The 25,737-nt window shown below is 36.3% G+C and overlaps 1 protein-coding gene across 1 annotated transcript in view; it reads right to left on the reverse strand.

The window, feature by feature from the left end:
• Window positions 1-1,675: 1,675 nt before the first annotated feature.
• LOC140172580 (uncharacterized) overlaps window positions 1,676-25,737 on the reverse strand; it is a 63,581-nt gene continuing 39,519 nt past the window's right edge. Inside the window, 27 exon segments of the mRNA XM_072195721.1 lie at window positions 1,676-1,884; window positions 2,537-2,591; window positions 3,230-3,295; window positions 3,912-3,953; window positions 4,824-4,953; window positions 5,226-5,308; window positions 6,512-6,578; window positions 7,304-7,373; window positions 7,813-7,969; window positions 8,325-8,427; window positions 9,319-9,422; window positions 9,735-9,861; window positions 11,096-11,148; window positions 11,493-11,610; window positions 12,076-12,151; window positions 12,969-13,136; window positions 14,195-14,314; window positions 15,001-15,130; window positions 15,973-16,041; window positions 16,262-16,450; window positions 17,626-17,741; window positions 18,356-18,461; window positions 18,816-19,559; window positions 21,895-22,316; window positions 23,500-23,693; window positions 24,204-24,342; window positions 24,994-25,158. Coding sequence (XP_072051822.1) covers window positions 1,874-1,884; window positions 2,537-2,591; window positions 3,230-3,295; window positions 3,912-3,953; window positions 4,824-4,953; window positions 5,226-5,308; window positions 6,512-6,578; window positions 7,304-7,373; window positions 7,813-7,969; window positions 8,325-8,427; window positions 9,319-9,422; window positions 9,735-9,861; window positions 11,096-11,148; window positions 11,493-11,610; window positions 12,076-12,151; window positions 12,969-13,136; window positions 14,195-14,314; window positions 15,001-15,130; window positions 15,973-16,041; window positions 16,262-16,450; window positions 17,626-17,741; window positions 18,356-18,461; window positions 18,816-19,559; window positions 21,895-22,316; window positions 23,500-23,693; window positions 24,204-24,342; window positions 24,994-25,158 — 3,824 coding nt within the window. The 3' untranslated portion in view covers window positions 1,676-1,873.

Genomic DNA, 25,737 nt, shown 5'->3' on the forward strand with positions numbered 1-25,737 from the left:
TAGTTAACAATTTTACAATTAGTAGTTAACAATTATTTTACAATGAGATTTCAAGAACAAACATTTAGATTAGTAATGCACTACTTTAAACATTAATTACATTTAATAGGAAACAATTTTGACAGTTAGGTTTCAATAACAAACATTAAGATTAGTACTGCACTATTTTAAACATTAATTTCTAAATAATTTAATAATTTGTTTTTGTTTTAACAACTCATGGTTGAATAGAGGCCATCTTGGGCTTATTCATGTTTTAACATATCTGAAAATTATTCTACAATATGTTCAATTCCTATCATATTTTACACATTATTAATTACACTTTTCATTATACACGGTAAATTACAAATTTATTATACATTATTTCTTTACATTCATTATTATACAACTGATTATACATTGTCATAATTACATATTATTTTTTTTTATTAATAAAGGAAATATTCATTACCATATTCAACCTAACTAGTACCCCTACCCTAATTAGTGCCCCTACTCTCCTACAATTTTTTTTAAAAGTGACAACTGTCCCAATGCCCCCTTGTCAATGGACCTGTACAACTAAATTCCATCAAATGTCAAAATAAAATTACCATTCTAAATCTTCCAGCTTAGCATTATCTAATTTTGTAATGATTAGGCTAAAAAAATTTGTTATGTCTCAAAGCCCATATGGCAGTTTCAAAAAAGAATGCAGAATGAGTTTTTTTATTAAAGATTTTTATCTGTTTTAAAGAATTTTTTTTAACTAAATTTTGAATTGAGATGTAATTTTTGAGTGTTCAAAAGTACAGCATAAAATTGTGGTTGATTTACACAATTGAAGTACAAATATCAATTGTTTTATACCTAAACAATGCAAGAATCAAATCAAGTACCTTTTCTTCCAAATTTGTCTCAGAATTTCATGATATTATGGCAAAAAACTAAAAAACAAAAGAAAAAGGTAACTATATAATGAATTTGGGCGCACTAAGAAAAATGAACGCGAGCAGAAGCTTTGGGACATAACAATTTTTTTAGTCTTATGAGTGGTAATACCATTTTTACTTGCATATCATTGTTTTAATAAGCACCCCCAAAAGTGACTGAAGGGTGCTAAGTAGGTTGAATACAGGATGCATTATTCATTTTGCATTACAAAATATTAATGGGAATCTAAATGTTGCAACACAATGTGATTACTTCTACCAGTTAAATCCTTGTTAAAAACACATTATTTACATTTGTACATTATTTGTATTTATTATTTTACTTCTTGAGCAATTTTAATTTTAATTTCGAAAAAGATATGTAAAATCATAAAAATTTGGCCAAATAAGAAAGATGATATGACCTAAGAATTGTAAGGTTACATTTTAGTCAATGTTTGTTTGCTTGTTTGTTTAAATGGTCACTCCATATGGAGACATGCTTGGGTCCTGATGGGACCAGGCTCAAACAAAATGCTCAAGCCAGGCTAAAAAGCCTATACAAGCATGCTGGCCTCTATGGAAAGAATTGCAGATAAATCAAGTGAACAATTTTACTGTAGCCTCTCGGTCAAGAGAAAGGAAATTCTTAATCCAATCCCAACTGCCGCTGAGGCGAGCAAATGGTACTGAGGTTGGAAACATCGGCCTGTATGGACACTTTCAGCTGCTCACAAATGAACAGGGCTTTATATTTATTAAAATTGTCATATTCGCAAAAAAAATTTTCATATGAAAAAATACCTACTGACAATTCTAAGGACTTATCCTTCACTTTGAAGTCATTCCTTAAAAACAATTCAATATTTTTACTGAAAAATAATAGCTTGATGATAGTGCCTTCAAGTTAGCTCTGGAGGGCGCCTTTCTCATGGATGAAAACTGGTCATAGACTGGTCTTAAGCAACATCTGCAATGGAAGAGGTCAAATCAGACAGAATAAAAAACTTGAGATGTATATAAATTCTTCAAGATCTATTAATTTCATGTTTCTTGCACTTCTTTGACTCTCTCTCATTCTCTCGTTGTCAATGTCTCTCATCCTCTCTCCACATTTTGGTATGTAATTATACAAAACAAGATCTTTTTTTTTCATTCAAGGGTGTTCCCTTATTTTGTCAACACACCCTAACCAATAAATAATATTTCTCTTTCAGTTCTGCAAACAACTGCTTTCTGCACAAAAAATTTAATACTAAAATGGGCCAAAATGAGGACAATTGTTGCCAAAACTGGTCCAAAGGAAGATACACACAACTTTTGGTCAATTTTGTCCTTGTATTTCGTACTAGGAGTGGGGAAGTGGGGGAAATTACACCTCTAACTCCACTCAGTATGCCTCTGGACACAGTGTCGCTCTCTTTACACTGTGTAGCTCTTTTCCTTTTCTCATCTTTCCTCTTCTAGCGCTTTGCTTATTCGCTTGTCAAAGGTACTTTATGTAAGTCACATTTGTTTTTATACATATTTCTAGTTTTCTTGACGAACGTAATGAATTTATTAAATGAACACATTATTTATGTTATATTTATAACATAATACAAGGTACTTTATCTACTTACATGAAGGCAGAGGGGGTGCTGCAGATTCTTTGCCCTGTGCAATTCGTTCTTGTCTCTGTCAAGAAATCAAGTCAGATTGAATTTAACATTATGGAGTAATTGCTGCTGAATTAAACTTGATTTGATAATAAACAGCTAATAACTAACAAAGAGAAGGCAAACAGTGCATACCTTAGATTATTAATACACAGATTGGAATTTTCCATGCCTGTGCCCTCTAAGCGTACTCGAATTCAGCTGACGCCGGTACAGCGTACAGACCTGGCGACATCGCTTATCTTATGCGCGAAGTTTCTTTTGTGTACGCTCGCGCTGTTTGCACTATTTTTGAGTTTGCTCACGCGGTACCTGACTTAGCGTCGATCCCCTGAGGCAATATGCCATGTTTCCGCGGTATGGTGCATACAAACATGTAAAATTGCCATTATACATACATTCACAATATATTGCGCAACACTAATCGGGCAGTTCAGCATGAAATTGTTGCTATCGGTCTGAACTGATTGATCGGTGAGATATAGTAAAAGCCAAAAAAGGTCTTCTTCTTCCTATGTATCTTCCTATGTAAGTGCAGACTTCAAAAAGAACTATTAAAAATAAAAACATGATTGCAACATCTACTTAATTGTATACCATTTTGTAATAGCAAAAAAAGGCAACCTTATTTGCTTCAAATTTATAAAATGTACTTACAATTTTGATTTTCTCAACTTTAGAGAATTCTACTTCTAGGTCTTCTTTCTTCAAGGCCATACGGATCTGTAGGCGCAAAACAACAAATGTAAGGTTGATACTTGCAACACAATTTTTCTTTTCTTTTAAGCACAGCAAAACAAATACAAGAGCAGAACTTTGTAAACAACAACAATCTTGAAAAGAATAACATTGAAAAGAACAACACTGAAAAGGCAACAATATTGAAAACAACATTGAAAACAGCAACACTGAAAACAGCAACATTGAAAACAACAACATTGAAAACAACAAAAACATTGAAAGCAACAAAATCAAAATAAAACTAGAGGTGATTTTACACACCTCTAAAGAATTAGAAGTTTCAAAAGCTACTTGTTCACTTTTATTAAGACAATGGGCAATACCGGCCAAATGACCTGCCTCTAAAACTATGCCGATTGGTTACAAAAAGGCCTATATCATGTAATGAATCAATCACGAGATGTGGTTAGAATAGTCAGTAGGGCTGAAGAGGATTAAGCTCAAAATTACTAAGAGATCTGAAAGCTATATTTTGATTGGTTACTGAGATGATTATATCATGCAATTAACCAACCAGGAGCTTTGTAAGATAAGCAGTAGTACCCATGTGGTTAATGCCTTGTTTTTGATAAGATATGCTGCTTGTAATTACACTTACCTCTTGACTACCAAGACCATGGAATAAGAAGATAAATACTCCCTACAAGAAAACAAATCAACTTGATCAATTATTCATCAGCAGTATGCACTGATCATCGAACGAATGGAAAATTTTAAGAAAATAGCAAAATTGTGGAATTAGATACACTGCTACTAGAAATTATGGGAACAGCCATTATTAGTTTGAAGAGTCATTAGTTAGAAAATGGTTAAAGTTAGGGTTCAGGGTAGGGTTAGGCTAGGGCTTAGGTTATAGGTTAGGGTGAAGTTTAGGGTTAGGATAAAGATTAGGGTTTATATACTTTTATTGGGTTTTCAGACTAACAACGTTTTGGAATATCGACCTGTTATATAAAAATATAGATAAGGCCAACAGAAAATGATTGTTTGGTTGTCTCAACCACCCTGTGGAAGACAAGGTCGGTCAGTTAGATTGGGAATCACATTATTTTGGTACAGGTCTCAATGTGATTTGCAAAACACAACATTGTTGTTGGGCAGGAAAAAACCTTCTATGTACTTGTGGCTAAACATGTTTAAAAGCAAAACTGCCAAGCGGGTTACATAGGCAGTTTTGCTTTAAACATGTTCAGGGGTCAATGACACACAGGAGGTTATTCCTGCCCAACAACGATATGAAAAAATCTGACCACCCCTTTTAATTTAACTCTCTTTTAAAAAAAATCAGAATTGTAATTTTTCATTACCATATTTGGAATCAACATGAAAAATGCAAGAAAATGAGTACAAACAAGCCTAGTATTGGTTCAGTGGTTCTTGAGATAACTCGTAATATTTTGAGAAAATATCTCAAAACTTGGATTTTTTATGTTGAAGGCTATGGCTAACACGCAGAGCATTAAGTTCCATACTTAAAAATATTACACATGACAAGTACTGGTCATCTTACCTGAAGTGAGTTCAGCACAGCAAATGCAAATCTTAAGATGACGATGGTAGTGTACATGGAATTCAACATGGCACATGCCCATGTAATGCCTAGTAATGGTAGTAAGATTGCTGTAGCACGAACACTTGCCCTGCAAAAGAAAATCAACAGCCAGATGAGTTAAGGGATCGGATAGCAATGTTTGCACTGTATTTTTTGTGGGACAATTAGAGAGCACATTAGATATATCGAAATGCATTCTGAATACAATTTAGGTCTTTTTGGTAACCAATTATATTTCTTCAATACGCAAGGTCAAAATTTCTCAAATTTTGCAGTTTGTCATCCCAGTTGCGTACACTTAAGTACATATCATTAGATTTATAAAGTTTACTTCGAGGCCTGTTAAATATCAAAAATTACCTTCTTGAAGAAAAGTGATCTTTGTCTCTAGCAGCAACATCATCGATATGCCTCATAACAAAGGCTAGAATCAGGAAATTTATCTGTAATAATAATAACGTTTAGAAACAATAATTATACAAAAGGCAATAAATTATAATTATAATAATGATAATAATAATATGATAATTCTTGTCATCTTCATCATCAATATTTGTCTGGTGATAGGCAATGCCATGGACATGTTGACCTAAAGCAAATAGTACTTTGATCACACAGTTCTTGGGTTAACAGAAAATTACTTAATGATGGATGCATTCTGTTTATTTCCATTTCAAAAAATCACATCTTCTAACACTTGTGTCTTTGATACCAAAATTTATAAATACAATCATTTTCAAAATCATGCCACAATTAATTATAATTACAAACATTTTTTTAGTCTATTCATCTCTTCGTATTGCACTCCATATCACCCTGCACCAGCATACGTGAGACGATCAAGGAAATGAGTCGGATGTCACTAATGTTGATTTTGAGATATTGGCAAAGAAAGTGTTCAAATTCTTTTATTTTATATCATTTTCAGCAATTGATAAATTGACATAACTTGGAAAGAAAAGTTGTATCAACATGGCGTTTTCAGTTTCTGAAAGTTCTGAATGTCCCTTTAGAAACATGTATAAAACTCATTTTTGACCAGGGTCGACATGTGACTCATTCCCTTTATCATGTCACATATTACTGTTGGTATCCGTAAACAGATGCATCGGTAGGATTGTAGATCAAATTATTTAGATTTTTGTGTGACAAATCAATAAAATATACTCACTGACTTGAGCTTTACGCCATCAGGCTGATGGCTTGATCACAAGTGATCTGGTCCACTGCATTTCCGCAAGAAGGGGCTGGATGCAATCAACTCCTCGGGATCACGGTTTGTTTCTGAGTCACGATGGATCATATCCATGACTCAGAAAACAAACTTTGATCCCGAGGAGTGAGAGTGCATCCAAACACTTCAAGAAATGCAGTGGACCAGATCACTTGTGATCAAGCCATCAGCCTGATGGCTAAAGCTCAAGTCAGTGAGTATATTTTATTGATTTGTCACACAAAAATCTAAATAAAATTACTGTTGGTATATTTTATCATATTTTTAGATTCCCACACTTCCAATTTGAAAAGTCAACTTAATAATAAACATGCACTTATAGAATTCAACATAAGTGATTGTTTCTGTTTGTAAGTGGATATTAATACTAATTTGGGATGAGAATTTCATCAATTATGATTTGAAAACTTACCAAGACAATAACTAATGCAGGTCCTACAAACATGTATACAGTACCATCCTCAAAGGTCACCCAACACCTGTAAGAGAAACATATCACAATATCATTAATCATTGATTCTTAAAAAGAGATGCCTCTCAGTTTCACTCATAAAACCTGAAACTGGTGAGAAACACGTGAAAAAGCATGTGAATGCAGGCCAAAAAGCTCCAAAATGGGCCGAAAAAAAGAAGAAAAAAAAAAGAAAAAAGAAAGAGAGAATTTGGACTCGCAAAAAAACTGAATTCAGTTTAAAACCGGAAAAGTGGCATCTCTGCTTTAAGGAGCACTTCATGATCTACAGCCTCATCCCTCCAAGTCCAAAACAGATTTTTATATTATCAGAAACATAGGACTACACCATAATGTGTGCATAACCTTTCCTGCAGATTCCATCATTTGGCAAAGACATCGTCCAATATGTATTTTGCCAGAAATTGCAATACAGTGACCTATGGGTCATCGTAATACATGCTATTCTGCGTAACTTGCAAATTCAATATCTGATTCAACTGAAATTTTGGAAATAAGCTTTTTGTGTGGATATCTACTCCTGGGTATCTATCTACTGAACTATAGTACTAACTATGTCCTAAAAAGAGGATGCTAGAATCACAAAATACCCTTTAATTCTTGCCTTATTATATTGAATACCAGCACAAGCCTAGGACACCCCTGCACATCTTGTCTGTACTTAGATTGTGAATAAATCTAATAACCAACTAAGAATGAAATGCTAGGGGGGGGCAATGCAGTTAACTAGACTTACGATCTGTAGTTCCATAGCTGTCAAAATGTAATGCCACAGACACTCCCATGATCATGGCGGGTACACCTGCATAGCAAAAAAAAACCATGCAATAATGGTTACTTTTTTTAATTTTTAATTTTCATTGTTATAACACAACACCGCACTCTTGTCATTCATCAATTTATAAATTTGCTGAATTAAACAAAACGTTTCAATATTTTCGTGGGGGTGGCAACTATAACAGATTCCAAATCATCTTAAAATTTTAAGAAAATGTTAGAAGGCATTCAACTTCATTCATTGCCTGATTGACATTTTATTAGCAGTGATGACATGATTTTAGAATGTCGACGACATTGAGTGGACACACAAAGCTAATTTTGTAATACGATTGTTGATGCAATTATAATCGACAGGAAAAAACACACTTGTGTTGAATAAAGAAACTATTAGAAATCTGACAAGCTACTTAGAGAATGAGAAAAATGTAAGCAATTGAAATTTTGATTTTTTGACAACTTACCCCATCCAATGATAACCAAGTAGCGCCTATGTTTTCTGAAGTACGCCCCCACTACACTTTCCATCTCTATGAGTAGATAGATCCCTTCCACCAGCATCCAGGCAAATGAGGCGGTGTAGAAAAACTGCATACAAACCGCTACAGATTTACACGCAATCTGAAATGACGGAGCAATATCATTAATACATTTATATACAATCAACATAAGTTTAAAAACAATTCTTTGTGTGACAGGAAACCAATGCAGTTCCTTTAGGATTGGTGTGATATGGCAAGATTTTCTGGTGAAAGTGAGAATTCGAGCAGCACTAGTGTTTTGAATTTTCTGAAGACGATAGAGTTGGTTTGCTGGTAATCCATAGAGAAGTGCATTGTTGTTATCCAAACGAGAAGAGAGGAATGAGTGAATAAGCCCTTTCTGGACAAGATTTTCATATGCAGGCTATGGAAGACATTACCTTAATCTCCCACATGAATCAAACAAAAAATAAGCTCGTGCATTTTAGACTTACCGGGTGAAGTTTAGCCATGAACACCATGACATATCCTAACTTAGCCAACAGCATAGCAACGCATAAGTTGATATGAATCACATTACGTGTAGTGTGTAGTGCCCTGTGAAAAAAAAAGAGATTTCAGTAAAAAGTCAACAGATGCAACAGGATGGAAACATCAAATCACTTCAAAGCTTGAACTCTATCCCCAAACCCCCCCACCAAAAAAAAAAAAACCCTTCCAAACTGTATCAAACTTGCACTGGATCAAATCAATGTACTGTTTAAGTGGCAATTTTCATGCTACATTTGTGCACTTTTCACCTGTTTCAAGTAGCTAGCGTGAAAATAACAACAAACAAATATATTCCCGTTCTGTATAGCTCAATGTACAGAAGCTTAGAATAATAAATTTCAAAATGAGTGAAATACAATTTAGTTCAATATTAACCAAGCGTAAAACACCTGTTACCATTTCTACTCTTACACTTTGGACATGCACATAAAAAATGTAAAACCACCTGAAATAGACCATATGCAATACGACATTACTCATCCTCATTTAAATAAAATTATGTCCACAAAAAGGAGACTTCCACAGGGCAACTTGCAAGATAACACAGTAAAACTGATGATAGGTATAACGGGTTGTGGAATCGAACTAGAGACCTGTCCCGCTGTCATCTTAGAACTGCCCGTCAACATGCCTGCCAATTGTTATACCGTTCCAGTTGGTTTATTGCATTACAATTAATACCAATAATCCCAACCTACAGACTGGGAAGGTTATAGTGGAATAATTGCTTTGAGCCTGTACTGTGGGTCCTATATAGCTCCCACACCAATGGCAAATTGCAATTTTGGGTCTTTCCCAAAGAGATAGACCACTCATATTTTGATACAGTAATTCTTAAACTTGACAAAATATGTGTATATATCAAGAGAAGTTTGAATATTAAAATTACATGTAATAAAAGAGTACCAACTGATGTCCAATAACTGTCATACTTACTTGACACAAGAGTAGACACAAATCAGTGTGATCAGAGCTATAATAGAGAGACCTGTTCCACCAAAGTTGATAAATTGGATATAGACTTCATGAGGGTCAGATTCCTGTAAAAGAATAAACACAAATGAATGTATTTAAATTATAGCAACTCTTCTGGAAATCAGACAATGTAAAACTTACAGAGCTAAATTGTTACATGGAATGGAATGCAATCTTCAAATTATTGCAACTTGTCTGAAAATCACATAAGTAATGTAAAAACTAAATTGTTAGAGTGTTCTATTTGGAAAAATTGAATTGAAGTGAAGTGAAGTGAAGTGAACTGAACAGGAATATGCTTTCTCCAGTCTTGAGATAACTGAAAAACTTAAAGAGCCATAATTGTTCTCATTTTGCTTAATATAATGTGTGCTTACTATTTCATCCATAGGTTGTATAATCACACCAAAATGTGTGAGATGATAGCAGTGACATACAGTGTGTGTAGCATTACTAAAGTGTACATCACATCCCTTTGTGTTCCAGGCACCATTAATTGTTCCCCTGAAAAGACAAAAACATTACATGTCAAATGATATTATATATTAAAAAATAACGTTCACTAAATAGATTCATCAGGTTAATTGATATACAGTAAGAAAAATTTCTTTTGAACAAAACCAAAACTTTTCACTCACTATTGACAGTTTCGCCTCTCATGGTCGATAGGCATCATCAGAATGATGATTGTTGATCCTTACTTCCCGTTTGGACGTATTCCGACTGTAGTAGGTTTATTTTCATCCATGAGGATCATACACATGACTTAAGTAGTGGGCCCCCAATAGTTAATTTACTATTATTCTATAAACATTGTATTTACATCACTACTTTTTACATTTTTAGACTATGGAAGTTTGAGCTTCCACTACATTCAGACTAAGGCATCAAAAATTGTCCTTGCCTGAACCGATCGTAATTTTGAAAATCCGGAAATATGATTTTACTGTATAAAAGATAGGACTACTACCTCTAACATAAATATTATTCATGTCAGGTTTTGCTTCAAGGTGGCAATGTGTTACCCCAAAGATATTAACCCCATGAGAACTACCAGCCGATTGGTCAAAAAGAAGTTTTCATTATCAATTGGACCAATCAACAACATTGTTAGAATAATTTCACCACACAAAAAATTGGGGTGAATTATTTGCAAATATCCATTCTGATTGGTGATTAAAATGAAGATATCATGTAATTAACCAATCAGAGGCAATGTTAGATCGGCAGGTAGTGCTCAGCGGGTTAAACCAAAAGAGTGCCCTATGTGTAATGATAAGGTAAATCTGCCACAATGGTTTGTCTCTCATGGATGGTAAATAGTACTGTACCTCATCAGAGGGCAAATAATGTACCTCCAGCATTTATCAGCTAATGCCTGAAATTGAGTGCATTTAGTGCACGTTTTTGGCACAATGCGTTACACGCAGAACGCAAACCACCGCACACTTTGAACTGAAGTTTGCTGAAACTGGTACTCTTTGGTTCTATCTCCTTGATTGCCCCAAGTCAAAGGGAGGTACCAGGTTATATCTTTTTGTGGCTTTCAGGATGGCTAGGTTAGGTCAACATTAAGTAAAATCTTTGCAGCCATGATCAGCTCCACAATATCGGTTTGGGTAAATGAGGACAATCAGCAGTAAATTATTTCACAACAATATACTGTGGATATGCAAGGTAACAAAGCAAAAGATGACCTCAATTCCTAGCTGAGACATTGGTTGATATGGTTACTCACTTAGCATTATAATCCCAGAAAGAACACAGAGCTTCTTCTCCCTCTGCTTTAGGCTGTAACATTAAATGAAAGAATAGAAAAGGAATATTGAGAAAATAAAAGTAATGCTTTAGGTCAAATACGAGACTGCAATTTGTCTTATTTTCACGTATTCTTTGAACCTGATGAACGATAACAAAAAAACAGTTTTTACTAATCATCGTTGGGCAGGAAAAACCTGTGTCATTTTCCCCAGAACATGTTTAAAGCAAAACCACCTGTGTAACCTCTTGCCAGTTTTGTTTTAAACATGTTCAAGGGCTACAAGTACATAGGAGGTTTTTCCTGCCCAACGACGTCATGCAGATTCTTATCACGCACAACACAGTACAAATCAAATCGTTCTTTGTTTCTTTACCTCTTTATGTGACAATTCAATCACAATTGGATTATGTAAATCCATACGTAGCTTAGGTTCCACTTCCAAGGACAGGACTCGACTCGCCAACTTTATGTCATTCTTGTTCTTAATTTTCCTGCAAAACAATGATAAAAAATATTAACTAAATACTGGTTATGTCCCTGGTTATGTCACAGTTTACTCTGTGTATCTCACCAGGGCCTGTTACACTTCAAAATTCAAATATTCATTGATTGATCCCCCTTGTATAAGAATTTCTCATTAGTGTTAAATCTGTTGATGAATGACCCCTTATTTGAAGTCACCAAGCACCCTCTCTATAATTTCCAGAGTTGAGTGCTTCACTAAAGTTAAGTGCTTCACCAGGCAACTATATAGTACAAGTGTTAATTTTCGCAAGGGTTTTATTTTCTGTGAATGTCATCATCCTCTTCTTGCGTATGTACAACATACACCGAAGTGCAGCTGTACTAGCTAGAACAGTGATATCGACTCTAGTGGTTAGAAATTGGACTTACGCATAGCATTGTGAATCGCGAGAATTAGATAATTGAAGAAGACTGTGCATTTTAGTACTTACTCATCTGCGGCATCCAATGGCAGGAAATCACTGACTGTGTTATACATGAAACCAACTACTGTGGCACTCTCAGTTTCTGTAAAAAATACATTTGTAATCATGTTAACTTTACAAGTCTTAAAAGTGCATAAATCATGACAATATACTTTACTTCCAAAGTATGTATACAAAGGCTTGTCTTTGTCCAACAAAATTAAAAATAATTTACTTGTCATGGCTCAATTTGCTCTTTTTGAGATAAAATTGAAGAAACAATTTATGCTGACTCAACAAAATGTTGTCAACAAAATTGAAAATAATTTACTTATCAAAACTCACTTAGCTTTTTTTAGACAAAATTGATGAATGAAAAATGTATGCTGGCTCAAAATTTTGAATGGGATCACTTGGTGGTAAGGCCATCTTAATTTAATAGTTCCTCTAAACGCGCATTAGTAAATTACCCAGTTTTTGCGCATTATTCAGTCATTTTTCACTGTTTTTCAAATCCACCACACAAAAATCTCACGTCTGACATCGCCAGACATCAAAATTTGTAGTATTGCAAGCAGTGAAACATTCATATCCCATACAGCGCTTATTAAAATAGCCCAAATCTTAAATCTCAATAAAGTTCTTCATCTTGACCACAGTGTTACAACCTCCTAAAGACATGAAAAAGTGGTCCATTCTTGTCAAAAAGCTTGTCCCACAGATAAAAAAAAATAAAGAGCAAAACAACCCCCCAAAAAAAATGCATTCCGCATTAGGTTTTTAACTTGGGAAGGGCTTTGAGACGAAAAATTTAAAATTCACACTCCCCGTGAAGAAGATTAAGGTCATATCTTCCAGAGGGGATGTATGAATTTCAAATAGAAACGCCAAATATTTGACTCCTCCTCCTACTCACTCACCTTTGGAAGTGAAATCAAAGAAATTACTCGGTAGTGTAATTTTGTCTTCCGGATGGTCCCAACTCTCATTGATGGTATTAATCCTGTCATCGTCATAGTTAGGGAAAGATAACCCTGCCCTTGGTGTTAGATCATCATAGTTGATATCAAATCTGGACACACTCAATACTGTAATATAATGGTATATGTGATGCGATCAAGCAAAATGAGTCGGATGTCGGGAATATTGATTTTGAGATATAATCAATAATAGTATTCAGCTTCCTTTGCATTTTATTGTTCTGAGCAACACTAAAATGGTTATATCTCTGGAACCATAAGTCTAATTATAATGGGGTTTTCAGCAAAATAAAGCTCTGAGAATGGCTCATATAATGAGATTGAAAACTGAAATTTGATTTTGATCGACATCAGACTCATTTTGCTTGATCGCATCACATATGGTAGATGCTATTAATCCTGTCATCGTCATAGTTAGGGAAAGATAACCCTGCCCTTGGTGTTAGATCATCATAGTTGATATCAAACCTGGACACACTCAATACTGTAATATAATGGTATATGGTAGATGCTATTAATCCTGTCATCGTCATAGTTAGGGAACGATAACCCTGCCCTTGGCGTTAGATCATCATAGTTGATATCAAACCTGGACACACTCAATACTGATATAAAATTGGATCGGTTGAGCCCATATTTATTGGTCGAGCTATGAGTTTTAAAATATTGGACGAGACGTAGTCGAGTCCAATATTTTACAACTCATAGCGAGACCAATAAATATTGGGCGAAAGCATCCATTTTATCATTATTATGTTTTGGATCCAATATTATCACAACTTGGATCCATCAAAACATAATAATGTAATATAATGGTATATGGTAGATGCTATTAACCCTTACATCTTCATAGTTTGGGAAAGATAACCCTGCCCTTGGTGTTAGATCATCATAGTTGATATCAAATCGGGACACACTCAATACTGTAATATAATGGTATATGGTAGATGCTATTAACCCTTACATCTTCATAGTTTGGGAAAGATAACCCTGCCCTTGGTGTTAGATCATCATAGTTGATATCAAATCGGGACACACTCAATACTGTAATATAATGGTATATGGTAGATGCTATTAATCCTGTCATCGTCATAGTTAGGGAACGATAACCCTGCCCTTGGGGTTAGATCATCATAGTTGATATCAAATCGGGACACACTCAATACTGTAATATAATGGTATATGGTAGATGCTATTAATCCTGTCATCGTCATAGTTAGGGAACGATAACCCTGCCCTTGGGGTTAGATCATCATAGTTGATATCAAATCTGGACACACTCAATACTGTAATAAAATAGTATATGATATGAAAGTAATATCCAGGAAACACAAAAAATTCTTAAAACGTTTATAAAAGTGTTATAAACACAGGGGAAAGAAGAATTACGCATTGCACACTAGCACAATTAAACATGAATTGAGAGAGGTCTCGGGTTCAAGCCCCAGCACAGGCAGGTATGTCTGGAGTTTTTACTCTGGTATAGCTGCCTATGCATGTCATGTTTCCTTTTGTAAATTCATGTTTAATTGTGCTAGTGTGCGATGCGTAATTATTTCCCCTGTATATTGATATAAGAATAACGATTAACCATCACTAATTTGATATTGTGCGCTACAATCAGTCTTCTCTGAAGTACAAAGTACAGACGCGGATGCACACATTGTGCCGACTTTGAAGGCACGCATACCTGCAGCAGAGACGCAGCACTACAAACTGTTAACGCGCTGTATACACGTGCGTTGTCACTTTGTACTTCAGAGTGGACAAACTGTATGTTTGTAATGTTCCCATATTCCAGTGTGTTTCAGCTTTGCTATACAGTATTATAAAATAGATTTTATTTTCCATTGTCACTGATTGATTGACTAGTTCACTCGCTCGCGTGATCCATCCATCCACCAATCAATCATCAATCAATCTAAATAGAATTTGACTAAAATTGAATCAATCTTATCATTATTATACTTACAAATATTATCTGTGGTTACTACAGTGTCAAGAGCTCCTTTTGTACCATTCTCATCAGTTTGCATTTTGTTAGCTAATTCCATGGCATAACCATCCAGATTACCCATCATCTGGGTTGCACCGCCCTCATTCTATGACCAAACAAAAAAACCAAACAGAACCCTTGATTGGTTTTAACATGTAATTAAAATTACATGGTGTAATCATTTGAGTAACCAACCAAAATAAAAAAATAAAGTTTTTAGATCTCTTAGCAATTTTAAGCTTAATAACCTTGAACCCTACTGACTATTCTTATACTGACTATATCCATATCTCTGATTGGCTCAATACAGGACATATCCCTCTTTGTAACCAATTAAAATAGTTTTTAGAGGCCAATAATATGACCAGTAGTGCCCATGGGGTTATATATTTAAAAAAAATACTAGGTACTTTGAAAAATTTATTATTATTACTATTTACAAAAAAAAGCAAGGATGAATAATTCAGTGTTCCAATACTGTTCTCCCATGACTAGGCAGGATGCACAAACAGCCAATCGCAAGTGTAATTTATTTGTCACAAACAGCAAATGCCCTGCAATTCAAATGCAGTAATGGCTATTCCAATTGAAATCCATACACCCCCAAGACATGACCTTAATCTTCCACAATGAGAGTGTGAATTTCAATGGAATTACCTGAATGGGTGACTCCATTTGAAATCTACACCCCCTGTGAGATTAAGGTCATGTCTTCCATAGGGAGTGTATAGTCCAATGTAGAATAGATAATTGTTAATGATGTTTGCTTCCACCAGAGCTAGGATCCCTTGCACTAGAGTTTAAGTCCTTAATCACCGGGCCAAGCTGCTCTCTACCTCTACACAGAGAGTGCAGAAATGTGCAGTGGATAACAAAACTTTCCTGAAGTAGGAGAGAGAGTCATCTTGTTCACCTTAAAAACCAGGGTCTTTTTACATTGTGACATACCTGTTGAATTGAGATCCATCTTCGTTTCCTTGGAGCAGAAAACAGGTTACTGGTAATTTCAAGCAGATCCTACCAGAAAAGTAAAAAATCCATTATAGGTGTTAATTTTCAATAAATTGTTTGCTTACTCTGATAGCAGTCAAGTTAGCTCAATCAGTAAGATGTTAGACCCCGGTGCATTAGTGTTTGACGATGCGGGTTTGAGCCCCAGCTTGTTTGGCTATATCTCAAAATCAATATTTCCGACTTCCGACTGATTTTGCTTGATCACATCACATACTATACTCACAGATAGATCTGTTTCAGCTTCAGTGACATTGACTACCTCTGGTAGCTCTCTGTCCACCACCTTATACACTAATTCTGTCATCATTTCCATCTCCACCGCTGTGATGTATGCATCAGCATCAGAGTAGTTCTTAAGACGTACAACTATCTCCTCCTTCAGGGCTTCATCTATGACTGCTTCTGGGGCAGCCTGCATTGAAAATGAAGGAATATTTATATAATGATGCTTTCATAATTGTTATTGGCAAGTTTCCCGCACCTTGAAAATTCAAGGGCTTTTCAAGGACGCTCAAGGTCCAAAAGCATGATTTTCAAGGACTTACCACAACACAAAAATCATGAAGCGGCTCTCCATGCGGCACATATTAACGAAAGTGACAGCTCCTCTCCACTCCCCAAATTTTGTCAAAATTATACTTTAGGTAAAATTCCAAGGACTTTCAAGGCCTTGAAAGGGTGTTTTCAAATTCAAGGACTTTCAAGGACCGCAGGAACCCTGTATTGAGTTATTTGCCTTGTATTATGTCTGACGTAACTTCCAGATAATATAGAAAAAAAGTTTTATTATTTATACATTTCAAGATTCTTTTTTATTGACCCATTTTTGGAATTCCTGGTAAACTTGCATCCCTGGCATGTACATTGCTCTCTTGCATGCAATACTGATCCCTTGTGCATATCAGAGTTCTGGAAAATCATGACAATGAGTTCATTTAGTATTTTATGTTTTCTTTCCATTTCTGTACCAGTCAAGGGAGTGAGTGTAATTCATTAATATCAACAAGGCATGTGTGTGTTGACCTCGTGAAGCCCTGTTTGCACCTATAGAATTCTTCAAGACACCCAGTTGAGCATTTTCTTTCCCCACAAATTCAAGCAAAAGTTTTAAATATTGTTATTTTCGTTTACTTCCATAAACTTGTTGTATCATGTTCGAAACTATAACTGAATTTTTCCAGTTTTTTCCCCTGGTTTGTCTGTTTCTTTGTTTACATTTTTTTTTAAATAGCTGCCTGAAATTTATTTTTTTTGCTTGGTTTTGCTAACAAAACTGGAATTCTGGCAAAAACGGGAAAAGTGGCATCTTTGCTTTCCTGAACTCTCAAATATGCCTCTTATCCATCATGAAACAAAGCAGTTGCCCACATGTTCGGCTTACGCTAGGATCTAAAATATGCTCATCCATGAAGACACAGTTCCTTGACCCCCAATATGTTTACACACTCATAGAATGACCTTTGCATGTGTTGGGTACAAAAACTCATACTCCACAATGTCGGGTCAAATTTTGAGCCATAAGGGCTGAATGGAGGGTTAATGAACTGTGCCAATTGAGATGAGAGTATTAAGATTTAGTATTCTTACCACTTCATAGAATTCATTTAGGCTGGTAGTACAGTCTACTTTATGTCTACGATCACAGTCCAAGGTTCCCGTCCACACAGACAGACCATCCAGTGCAGTATGATCAGTAGTGACATCTGAAATATCAACAATTGGACGCATGTGTAAGTGACATATATATACACAAGCAGTGTTAGAAAGAAGACCGACTTTCGAGTCGAAAGCTTCCAAAAATCACTGCGGGTAAACCTCAGATACACTATCCTACTAAGCCTGCAGACCCATGAAATTGGTATGAAGATTAAAGATAGCAAGATAGATTCAATGCTGACTTCACCGAGAATACTAATAATTCCATGCTAGGGATTCTCTGCTGTTTACTTATTTGCAATACGAAGTCTTAAAAAGTGTCACAAAAAGTGAACCAATTTGACATAAAAATGTTTAACCTCCTCCAGAAATATCAGACCAAATTCATCAAATTATTGAAAGACCTGAAGGATAAAGGTGCCATTGACTCAAGAACTTATTGAAAATTATATCCGACTGTCTGTGATGTACCAAAATTTTATGGATTGATAAAAATCCATAAGGCTGGTGCCCCGCTGAGACCGATTATATCAAGCATCGGATCGGTCACCTCACTGAACTTCTTGCGCGGTTTGTGTCAGGGATTATATCTCCTCTCATTGGCAACACCGAACATCACATCTCCAACACACAATCCTTCGTGGAGGACATCGCGATTTACAATTGGATCCGGATAAATCCTTGGTGTCATTTGATGTTTCTGCTCTGTTCACTTCCATCCCCGTAGATAAGACACTGGAAGTTGTCGGTGAGCTTTTGAAAAGTGACTGTAAGAAAGGTGAAGCAGAAAATCTTGAGCCGGAACAAGTGCTTGATTGTTTGAGATTTTGTCTGGGCACTTCTTACTGCGTATTCTGAGAGACATTCTACCTTCAACGCTATGGATGTGCGATGGGAAGTTCCTGTAGTCCCCTGTCCGCGGATGCTTACATGGAATACTTCGAAAGTCAGGCATTAACATCTGCCCCCCATACATACATACATATATCGATTTATATTGCGCCTATACAATTTTAGCTCTAGGCGCATTACAATAAGAGAAAACAAAGAAAGAAATAGCAATAACAAGAAAAGGATCAAATTGGAAAAAGATGGGTTTTTAAAAGCTTTTTGAAGCTGGCCAGTGTTTGGGCCTCCCTGATGTTGCATGGGAGGTTGTTCCAAATTCGAGGACCAAAGGAAGTGAAGGCATTATCGCCAGCTAATTTGATTGTGGGAGGAATGGAGAGCCGAGTAGTATCCATGGAAGAGCGTAAATGACGAGATGTGGTGTAGGAATGAATTCCAGATTGAAGGTAGAGTGGAGCTATGTCATTGACACATTGATATATGATGGTAAGGATCTTGAAATTGACACGCTCCCTGATGGGCAACCAATGTAAGTCCTTGATGTACGGGGTTATGTGGTCACGACGTTTGAGGCCGTAGATGAGATGCACTGCTCTATTTTGAATACGCTGCAGTTTGGATAAATTGATGTTGGTGGTGCCAGCAAGGAGAGAGTTGCCGTAGTCGAGGCGAGATAATATGAGTGCACGGATGATGTGATGGCATGAGTCTGTATCTAGGAAGCGCCTGACTCGAGCAATATTGCGAAGTTGGAAGTTAAGAGTTTGGCAGAGTCCAGATACATGGTCATTCATGGATAGAGGTGAGTCAAGTTTAACGCCAAGGTTACGAACTGAAGTGGCAGGTTTAATAACGGTATCGCCAACCATAAGATGAAGTGAAGAGGAGACGAGATTGATATTGTGTGGTGAGCCAAATACAATGAACTCGGTCTTGTCCATGTTTAGTTTCAAGTTATTAGATTTCATCCAGTTGCTTAATTCAAGAATGCAGTTTTGCAGACGATCAACAGCCAGCTGAGAATGGGATGCAATTTTTGGATTAAAAGATGTATACACTTGCGTGTCGTCAGCATATATGTGGTACATCAGGCTATGATTACGGATAATGCTGCCAATCGGGTAGATGTAAACAGTGAATTGAAGAGGTCCCATGATGGATCCTTGGGGGTACCACAGTCCAGATCGGTATTATCCGAAAAACAGTTTCCAATGCACACACGGCTATGACGATCAGTTATATATGATTTAAACCAGTCTAAAGGCGGACCAGAAACATTAAACGTGGTTTGAAGACGACTGATGAGGGTGGTATGGCTTATCGTATCGAACGCCGCCGTCAGATCGAGCATGGCCATGACGACGACATGATTTTTATCCAGCTCACATAGAATGTCACTTTTAACTTTAAGTAAAGCAGTTTCTGTACTGTGGCCAGTTCGGTAAGCCGACTGATGGTCTTCATACATATGATGTTCATTTAGATAGTCTTTGAATCTTGAGGAAACAATACTTTCGATGACTTTAGCGAGAAACTGAATGTTGGAAATGGGCGGTAGTTTTTCAGGATATTTGAATCCAAATTATGTTTTTTCAACACAGGTGTAACAATGGCCTCCTTGAATGCATCAGGGAAAATGCCATCTCGCAGAGAAGCATTAATAACGATCTTAGTAACAATTGGAGAAACAACAGACACATTTTGCTTTAAAATCCAAGTTGGAAGTGGATCAAGATTGCAAGACTTATTTGCAAGTTTGCCGATAAGGTTTATACTAAGATCCGTGGCTTGGTAAATCAGAAAAACAAACAGAAAACAGGAGCATGGTTGGCTGCCTGCATGCTGGCGCACAACCATTAACTAACTTTTCCCCACCCGCCGCGTATTTGGAAAAGATATGTGGATGATACCTTCGTGGTGATAAAGTCTACGCACATCGAAGAATTCACTGATCACATTAATAACATTGATCCAAATATAAAGTTTACGTGGGAGGAAGAAGAAGAAGGTAAACTTCCATTCCTTGACACCTTAGTTTGTCGCCAACAAGACGGAACTCTCAAAGTTAAGGTGTACAGAAACCCCACACATACAGAGCAATACTTGAACTTCTCCTCTCACCACCCACTTGAACATAAGCTCAGTGTAGTGAGAACGCTTCTTCATCGCGCGGAAACTGTTGTGACAGATCAAACAGATAAGGAGGAGGAGATCGCTCATGTTAAAAACGCCCTAAGGAACTGTGGATATAAAGACTGGACTTTCTTCCGCTGCCAGCCCAAGGAGAAAGACCGCGCTTCTCAGAACCCGGACTCGGAGACGGCCAACAAAGGTTTTGTCACCTTGCCTTACATAGAAGGCCTTTCTGAGAAGTTACGAGAGCGTTTAGGACTGCGGGAGTTTCTACCAATTTCAAACCACAAAATACGCTCAGGATTGCTTTAGTAGCCCCAAAAGACAAGACAGAACCCATTAAGCAATCTGGTATTGTGTATGAGATCACCTGTGCTGATTGTGATGCAAGTTACATCGGTGAAAAGGATTAGTGAACACAAATCCACTGCCGGCAGTTCCAAATCAGCGGTCAGGGAGCACATAGTCAGATCAAAAGGACACCAGATTGACTGGGAAAATGTAAAAGTGCTTGAACGGGAACAAAAAGAATATTCCCGCAGAGTTCTGGAAGCTATACACATAAGAACTCAGAAACCGAGACTGAATCATGACAAAGGACTCAAAATAGACCCAATTTGGGACAACCTACTGATGCCCAGGGGGGCGCCGCTACATCGTAACATCCTATGACGTCATTCTGTCAATCAAATGACATCATCAGAGAAGGTTATCCCGATCGTAGACAAGATACCATCACAGCATCACCATCTGCTGAAGACGCTAGTCGAACTAGTGAAAACGTTCCAGGTGAGCGAAAAATAGTGTAGTGTTGAAGTTAAACTCTTTAATCATTTTATCTACCACTACGTATGAATATCCACTCGTATAACTTAGTACATATTGCTGTTTTGAACATAGACAGAAGCTTAGGGAAATACTGTGATATATCGCACAATTTTTCCCTGCTATATCATGATATGGAAAAGACTGGCAATGCCCGTGCTCAATGATTTGCATGCTGGGCATAGGCTTCAATATAAAGTCCAAATTTAAGATATTTTCTCAAAATATCAAGAGCTATCTCAAGTAGTGGGCTTGATTGTACTCATTTTCATCAATTTTTCATGCCGATTCCAAATGTGGTCATGAAAATATACAATTCCAAAATTAAAAAAAAAAAATTTAAGAACATTTTAAACTTTTTGGACAGGATTGACTGTGCTGATACCTACCCACTCCATAGAATTGTTTTCCTTGCAATTTCTTTACAAATTCCGGATCCTCATCATCAAGTATGGAATACCAAACTGCAAAATCAGAATACTCCGCTTTCAAAAACCCATCATCTCTGTCGTTCCGTTTACCAAGAAACAGATGCGTGTACTCATCATCGCAGCGTGTCGTATTGCAGTCTGGCCTGACTGGTACAGGTGTAGGTCCTGGTGGAGGCACGGTGGTGGAATTCATCATGCAGAGGGTTTCGTTAGCATTGGCAGGGTTACTGCAGTTGAGTGCAGCTGTAGTGGTGTCAGCTGTGGTGAGGGGTGGAGTGGCTGCGGTAGTTGAGTTTTCCATTGATGCGTTGACCATGGATGAGTTTAACGTTACCATTATGGTTGTAGGAAAAGGAGTTGTGGTTACTTCAGGTTCAAATGGAGCTGCAAAGTAAAAAGACAGACATAAATGATTGCATCTGTTTAACTTTAATTGCTTGTTAGCATTTTGCGTTTAAAACATTGTAAGAAAAGGAGTTGTGGTTATTTCAGGTTCATACGGAGCTGTAAAGTAAAAAGACAGACATAGGTAACTCCAATGATTGTGCCAATTTAAAGCCATATAACATTTCCATACAAAACAGATTAGTATTTCTTTGCCATAAAATGATAGCTTTTATTATCAGCTATTAATTTTGAGCCGAACAACTGAGTAAAAGCAAAGAAAATTGGAATTTACTACCAGCGCCGATGTCGCCAATGTGTATCACTTCCTCAGTTGTGTTACGGTACTATCTTTTGATGTGTATATCTGTCCCGCATTCTGTGTTATGAACATCATGTACGCGTTCGACTAATATTTCCATCGTAATAATAAAACGACGGTTCCTGCGTTTTATTCAAAATCTTGGATTTTGACAAAACTACAGCACCTATTGTCTTGATTTTTGCAGGGTATGTTAGTTTAATAAAGTACAATATAATCATTTACAAAACAGAATTTTGAAAATATTGAGGGCGTCTTCCTCAGCAAATGTTATAATATGGCTTTAACTTCAACTGCTTGTTAGCATTCTGCATTTAAAACGTTATGCCAACAACACTCACTAGTGCTACTCACACAGATCTTTGTCCCTCTCAAGCTTAAAGACACAAATTAAATTTATAATTGGGCTAATCCATTTAAAATCCACACTACCCCTGTGGAAGATTTTGCAAATATCTCCCACAGCGGGAGTATGATTTTCAAATGGAATGAACACATTATGCAGCCCCATTTAAATTTCATACACCCTCTGAAGAAGATACAATCTGAATCCTTCACCGAGGGAGGGGGAAGTTTCAAATGGAGCTACTAATGTGTTCATTCCATTTGAAATTCATACTCCCTCTGTGGAAGCTATTTCCAAAATCTTCCACAAGGGGAAAGTGGATTTTAAATGGAATAGCACATTTTGGGCTCTTGCCGATAAATGCTGTGACAAAAAAAAAAGGTGGATTTACGTTATCATAGCGCTACGCACGGTGCACTTTGGAGTCGGTACTCTTTGGGTATAATCACTTTGCATCCACATTTATTTAATTTTTGTTTGTCTGTCTGTCTGTCATTCTGTCCATCTATACTTACTCTGCATAATCCCATTGACATAAGCCACAATTCCATCTCTCCAATTCCAAGTCATAGCAATATTCATCCAACCACTGAAGGTAAAGTTGTAACTATTAATCCAATGATAGACGCCATCGTGCACTTCAAATGTTGTAACCTCTGTGTCCGTATGGATGGTAAACCCTGCCGATTCATTGTTTTGGGCTCCAGAACTGCATGAGAAACAAACAAATATCATTGATATTTTGCATTGCTTCACTGTATTTGTGACTTTGTATATAGCTCTTGTTTACCTTTAATTATAGCCTTGATCTTGTCTTTGTATTTTCTAAAAAAACTAAATAAAATTTAAAAAACAATCACATCTTCTACAAATTAGATTTGCAATTTGCATCTTGGACGACATTTTATCTTACTCATCAAATTCCTCAGCTAATGCCAAAAAGCTTCAAAACAATGTTTTTACCAGTAATTAACAAACACACAATAATGCACGCAAGAAACAAGTTATTTTGCTAAAACAACATTGTTCCAATTCCTTTTAACAGGGAAAGTTTTTATTATAAGTAACATTTTTTCAAGTTGGCAATGATTTTGATATCCACCCCTGATGATGAAGTTGTCTCTCACAACTGCATAATATAATACCTGCTATTATGCAGGCAGCCATAAGCATTTGACTAAGTTGCCAGTTTGCTTACCAACACTTGATTGTAACCTACCTTAAGATGTAGCCAACACCCTCTGGGTTTGATTCGGACTGATTCAGATTGGAAGTGTCTCTAATCCTCACCCACAGTGAAAATGTAATTCCATCAATACATAGATATGGACTGCTGATACAACGACCATCAAAGTCACCTGCGAAAATAACAATGAATGAAAAATGCACTGAATAAATTCATCAGGTTTGGAGATAAATAATAAATATGTAAATTCTTCCAAACAAAACCAAAATTGACTTACTACATGGACATGTAGTTCAATCAATATTCTGATGATGCTTTTCATCCATGAAAAGCAAAACCGTTAAATTATACTGTTTTCATACTGATGGGATTGTGGCATTGACATCAAAATTTTGACAGCTGCTTTACGTGTGCATATATGTGGGGTCTTTAAGCATTTGAAGCAAAATCTAGTAAATGAAATACCCACTGACGTCACTGCCTCATCATGGCAAAAAATGGTATAGTGAGTAAATTTTGGTTTTGTTTATAAGAATTTACATATTCAATAAATGATTAAGTAGGGATTTTGACCGTCAATTTGGTGGTTACAAGAAAACCAATTTGAGCAAGAATTATTTTCAAATAGGTTTGTAGGAGTATATAAGACAGGCAACTATCACAGACAATACAGTAGGTGCCTTTTTGGTTGACCTGACTGCTATGCACCCATCCAAGAATTTTGGCCAAAGTGACACCTTGCCTAGATGTTCGACAGTAAAAATAATTAACTTCACAAAATAATTATCTCAAAATCTATTCATTTAGAAACAGCAACACATACCAACATCAACATATCCAAAGGCATTGGTATAAGCTCCAGTATTAATTGCCCTGGCATTGCTCTCAATACCTCCTCTTATCGTTACTCTGGTGTTCATAGATGTAACTCCGCTATCCGGTGATGTCAAGTTGTAAAATTCATCAGCTGATAGGTAACCATTGGTAACTGCAATAAACAATGAAAGCAAATGAGAGATGTTGGGGAAACACACTATCGGCCACATTTTTAGTCTTTAAGAACTATTTTGATTGGTTACACAGAGGCATGTATTGAGCCAATCAGTGATATGGTAAGAATAGTCAGTAGGGCTGAAGGGGGTTAGAAAAAATGGCAAAGAGATCTAACAGCTCTCTTTTGATTGGTTACTAAGATGATTACATCATGTAATTAACCAATCAGGAGCACTGTAAGGAAAGCAGTAGTGCTCATGGGGTTACAGCTTTACTGAGACATTCACAAAGTTTGTATGGGTGGTCGACTGAATTTCCTAAGAATGTCAATAATCCGATCTCATTGTGGGTATTCATTCCTAATTTGACATGAAATAACAAATGAAAGTTGCATCAACATGTTTAATCTTAATTTGTAATCATTTTTGTAGGAACAGGTTTGATAGATATTGGTCAAAACAGCACATTTTGTGAAAATTACAGGATATAGTGTTTCATCAAAATACTCTCACAGTTCATTTATCAAATTCTAAATACACCATAGGGAGAGAAGGAATTTGAATTCAATCCAGAG

This window comes from Amphiura filiformis, chromosome 16 (genome assembly GCF_039555335.1).
Source record: "Amphiura filiformis chromosome 16, Afil_fr2py, whole genome shotgun sequence".
NCBI lineage: Eukaryota > Metazoa > Echinodermata > Ophiuroidea > Amphilepidida > Amphiuridae > Amphiura > Amphiura filiformis.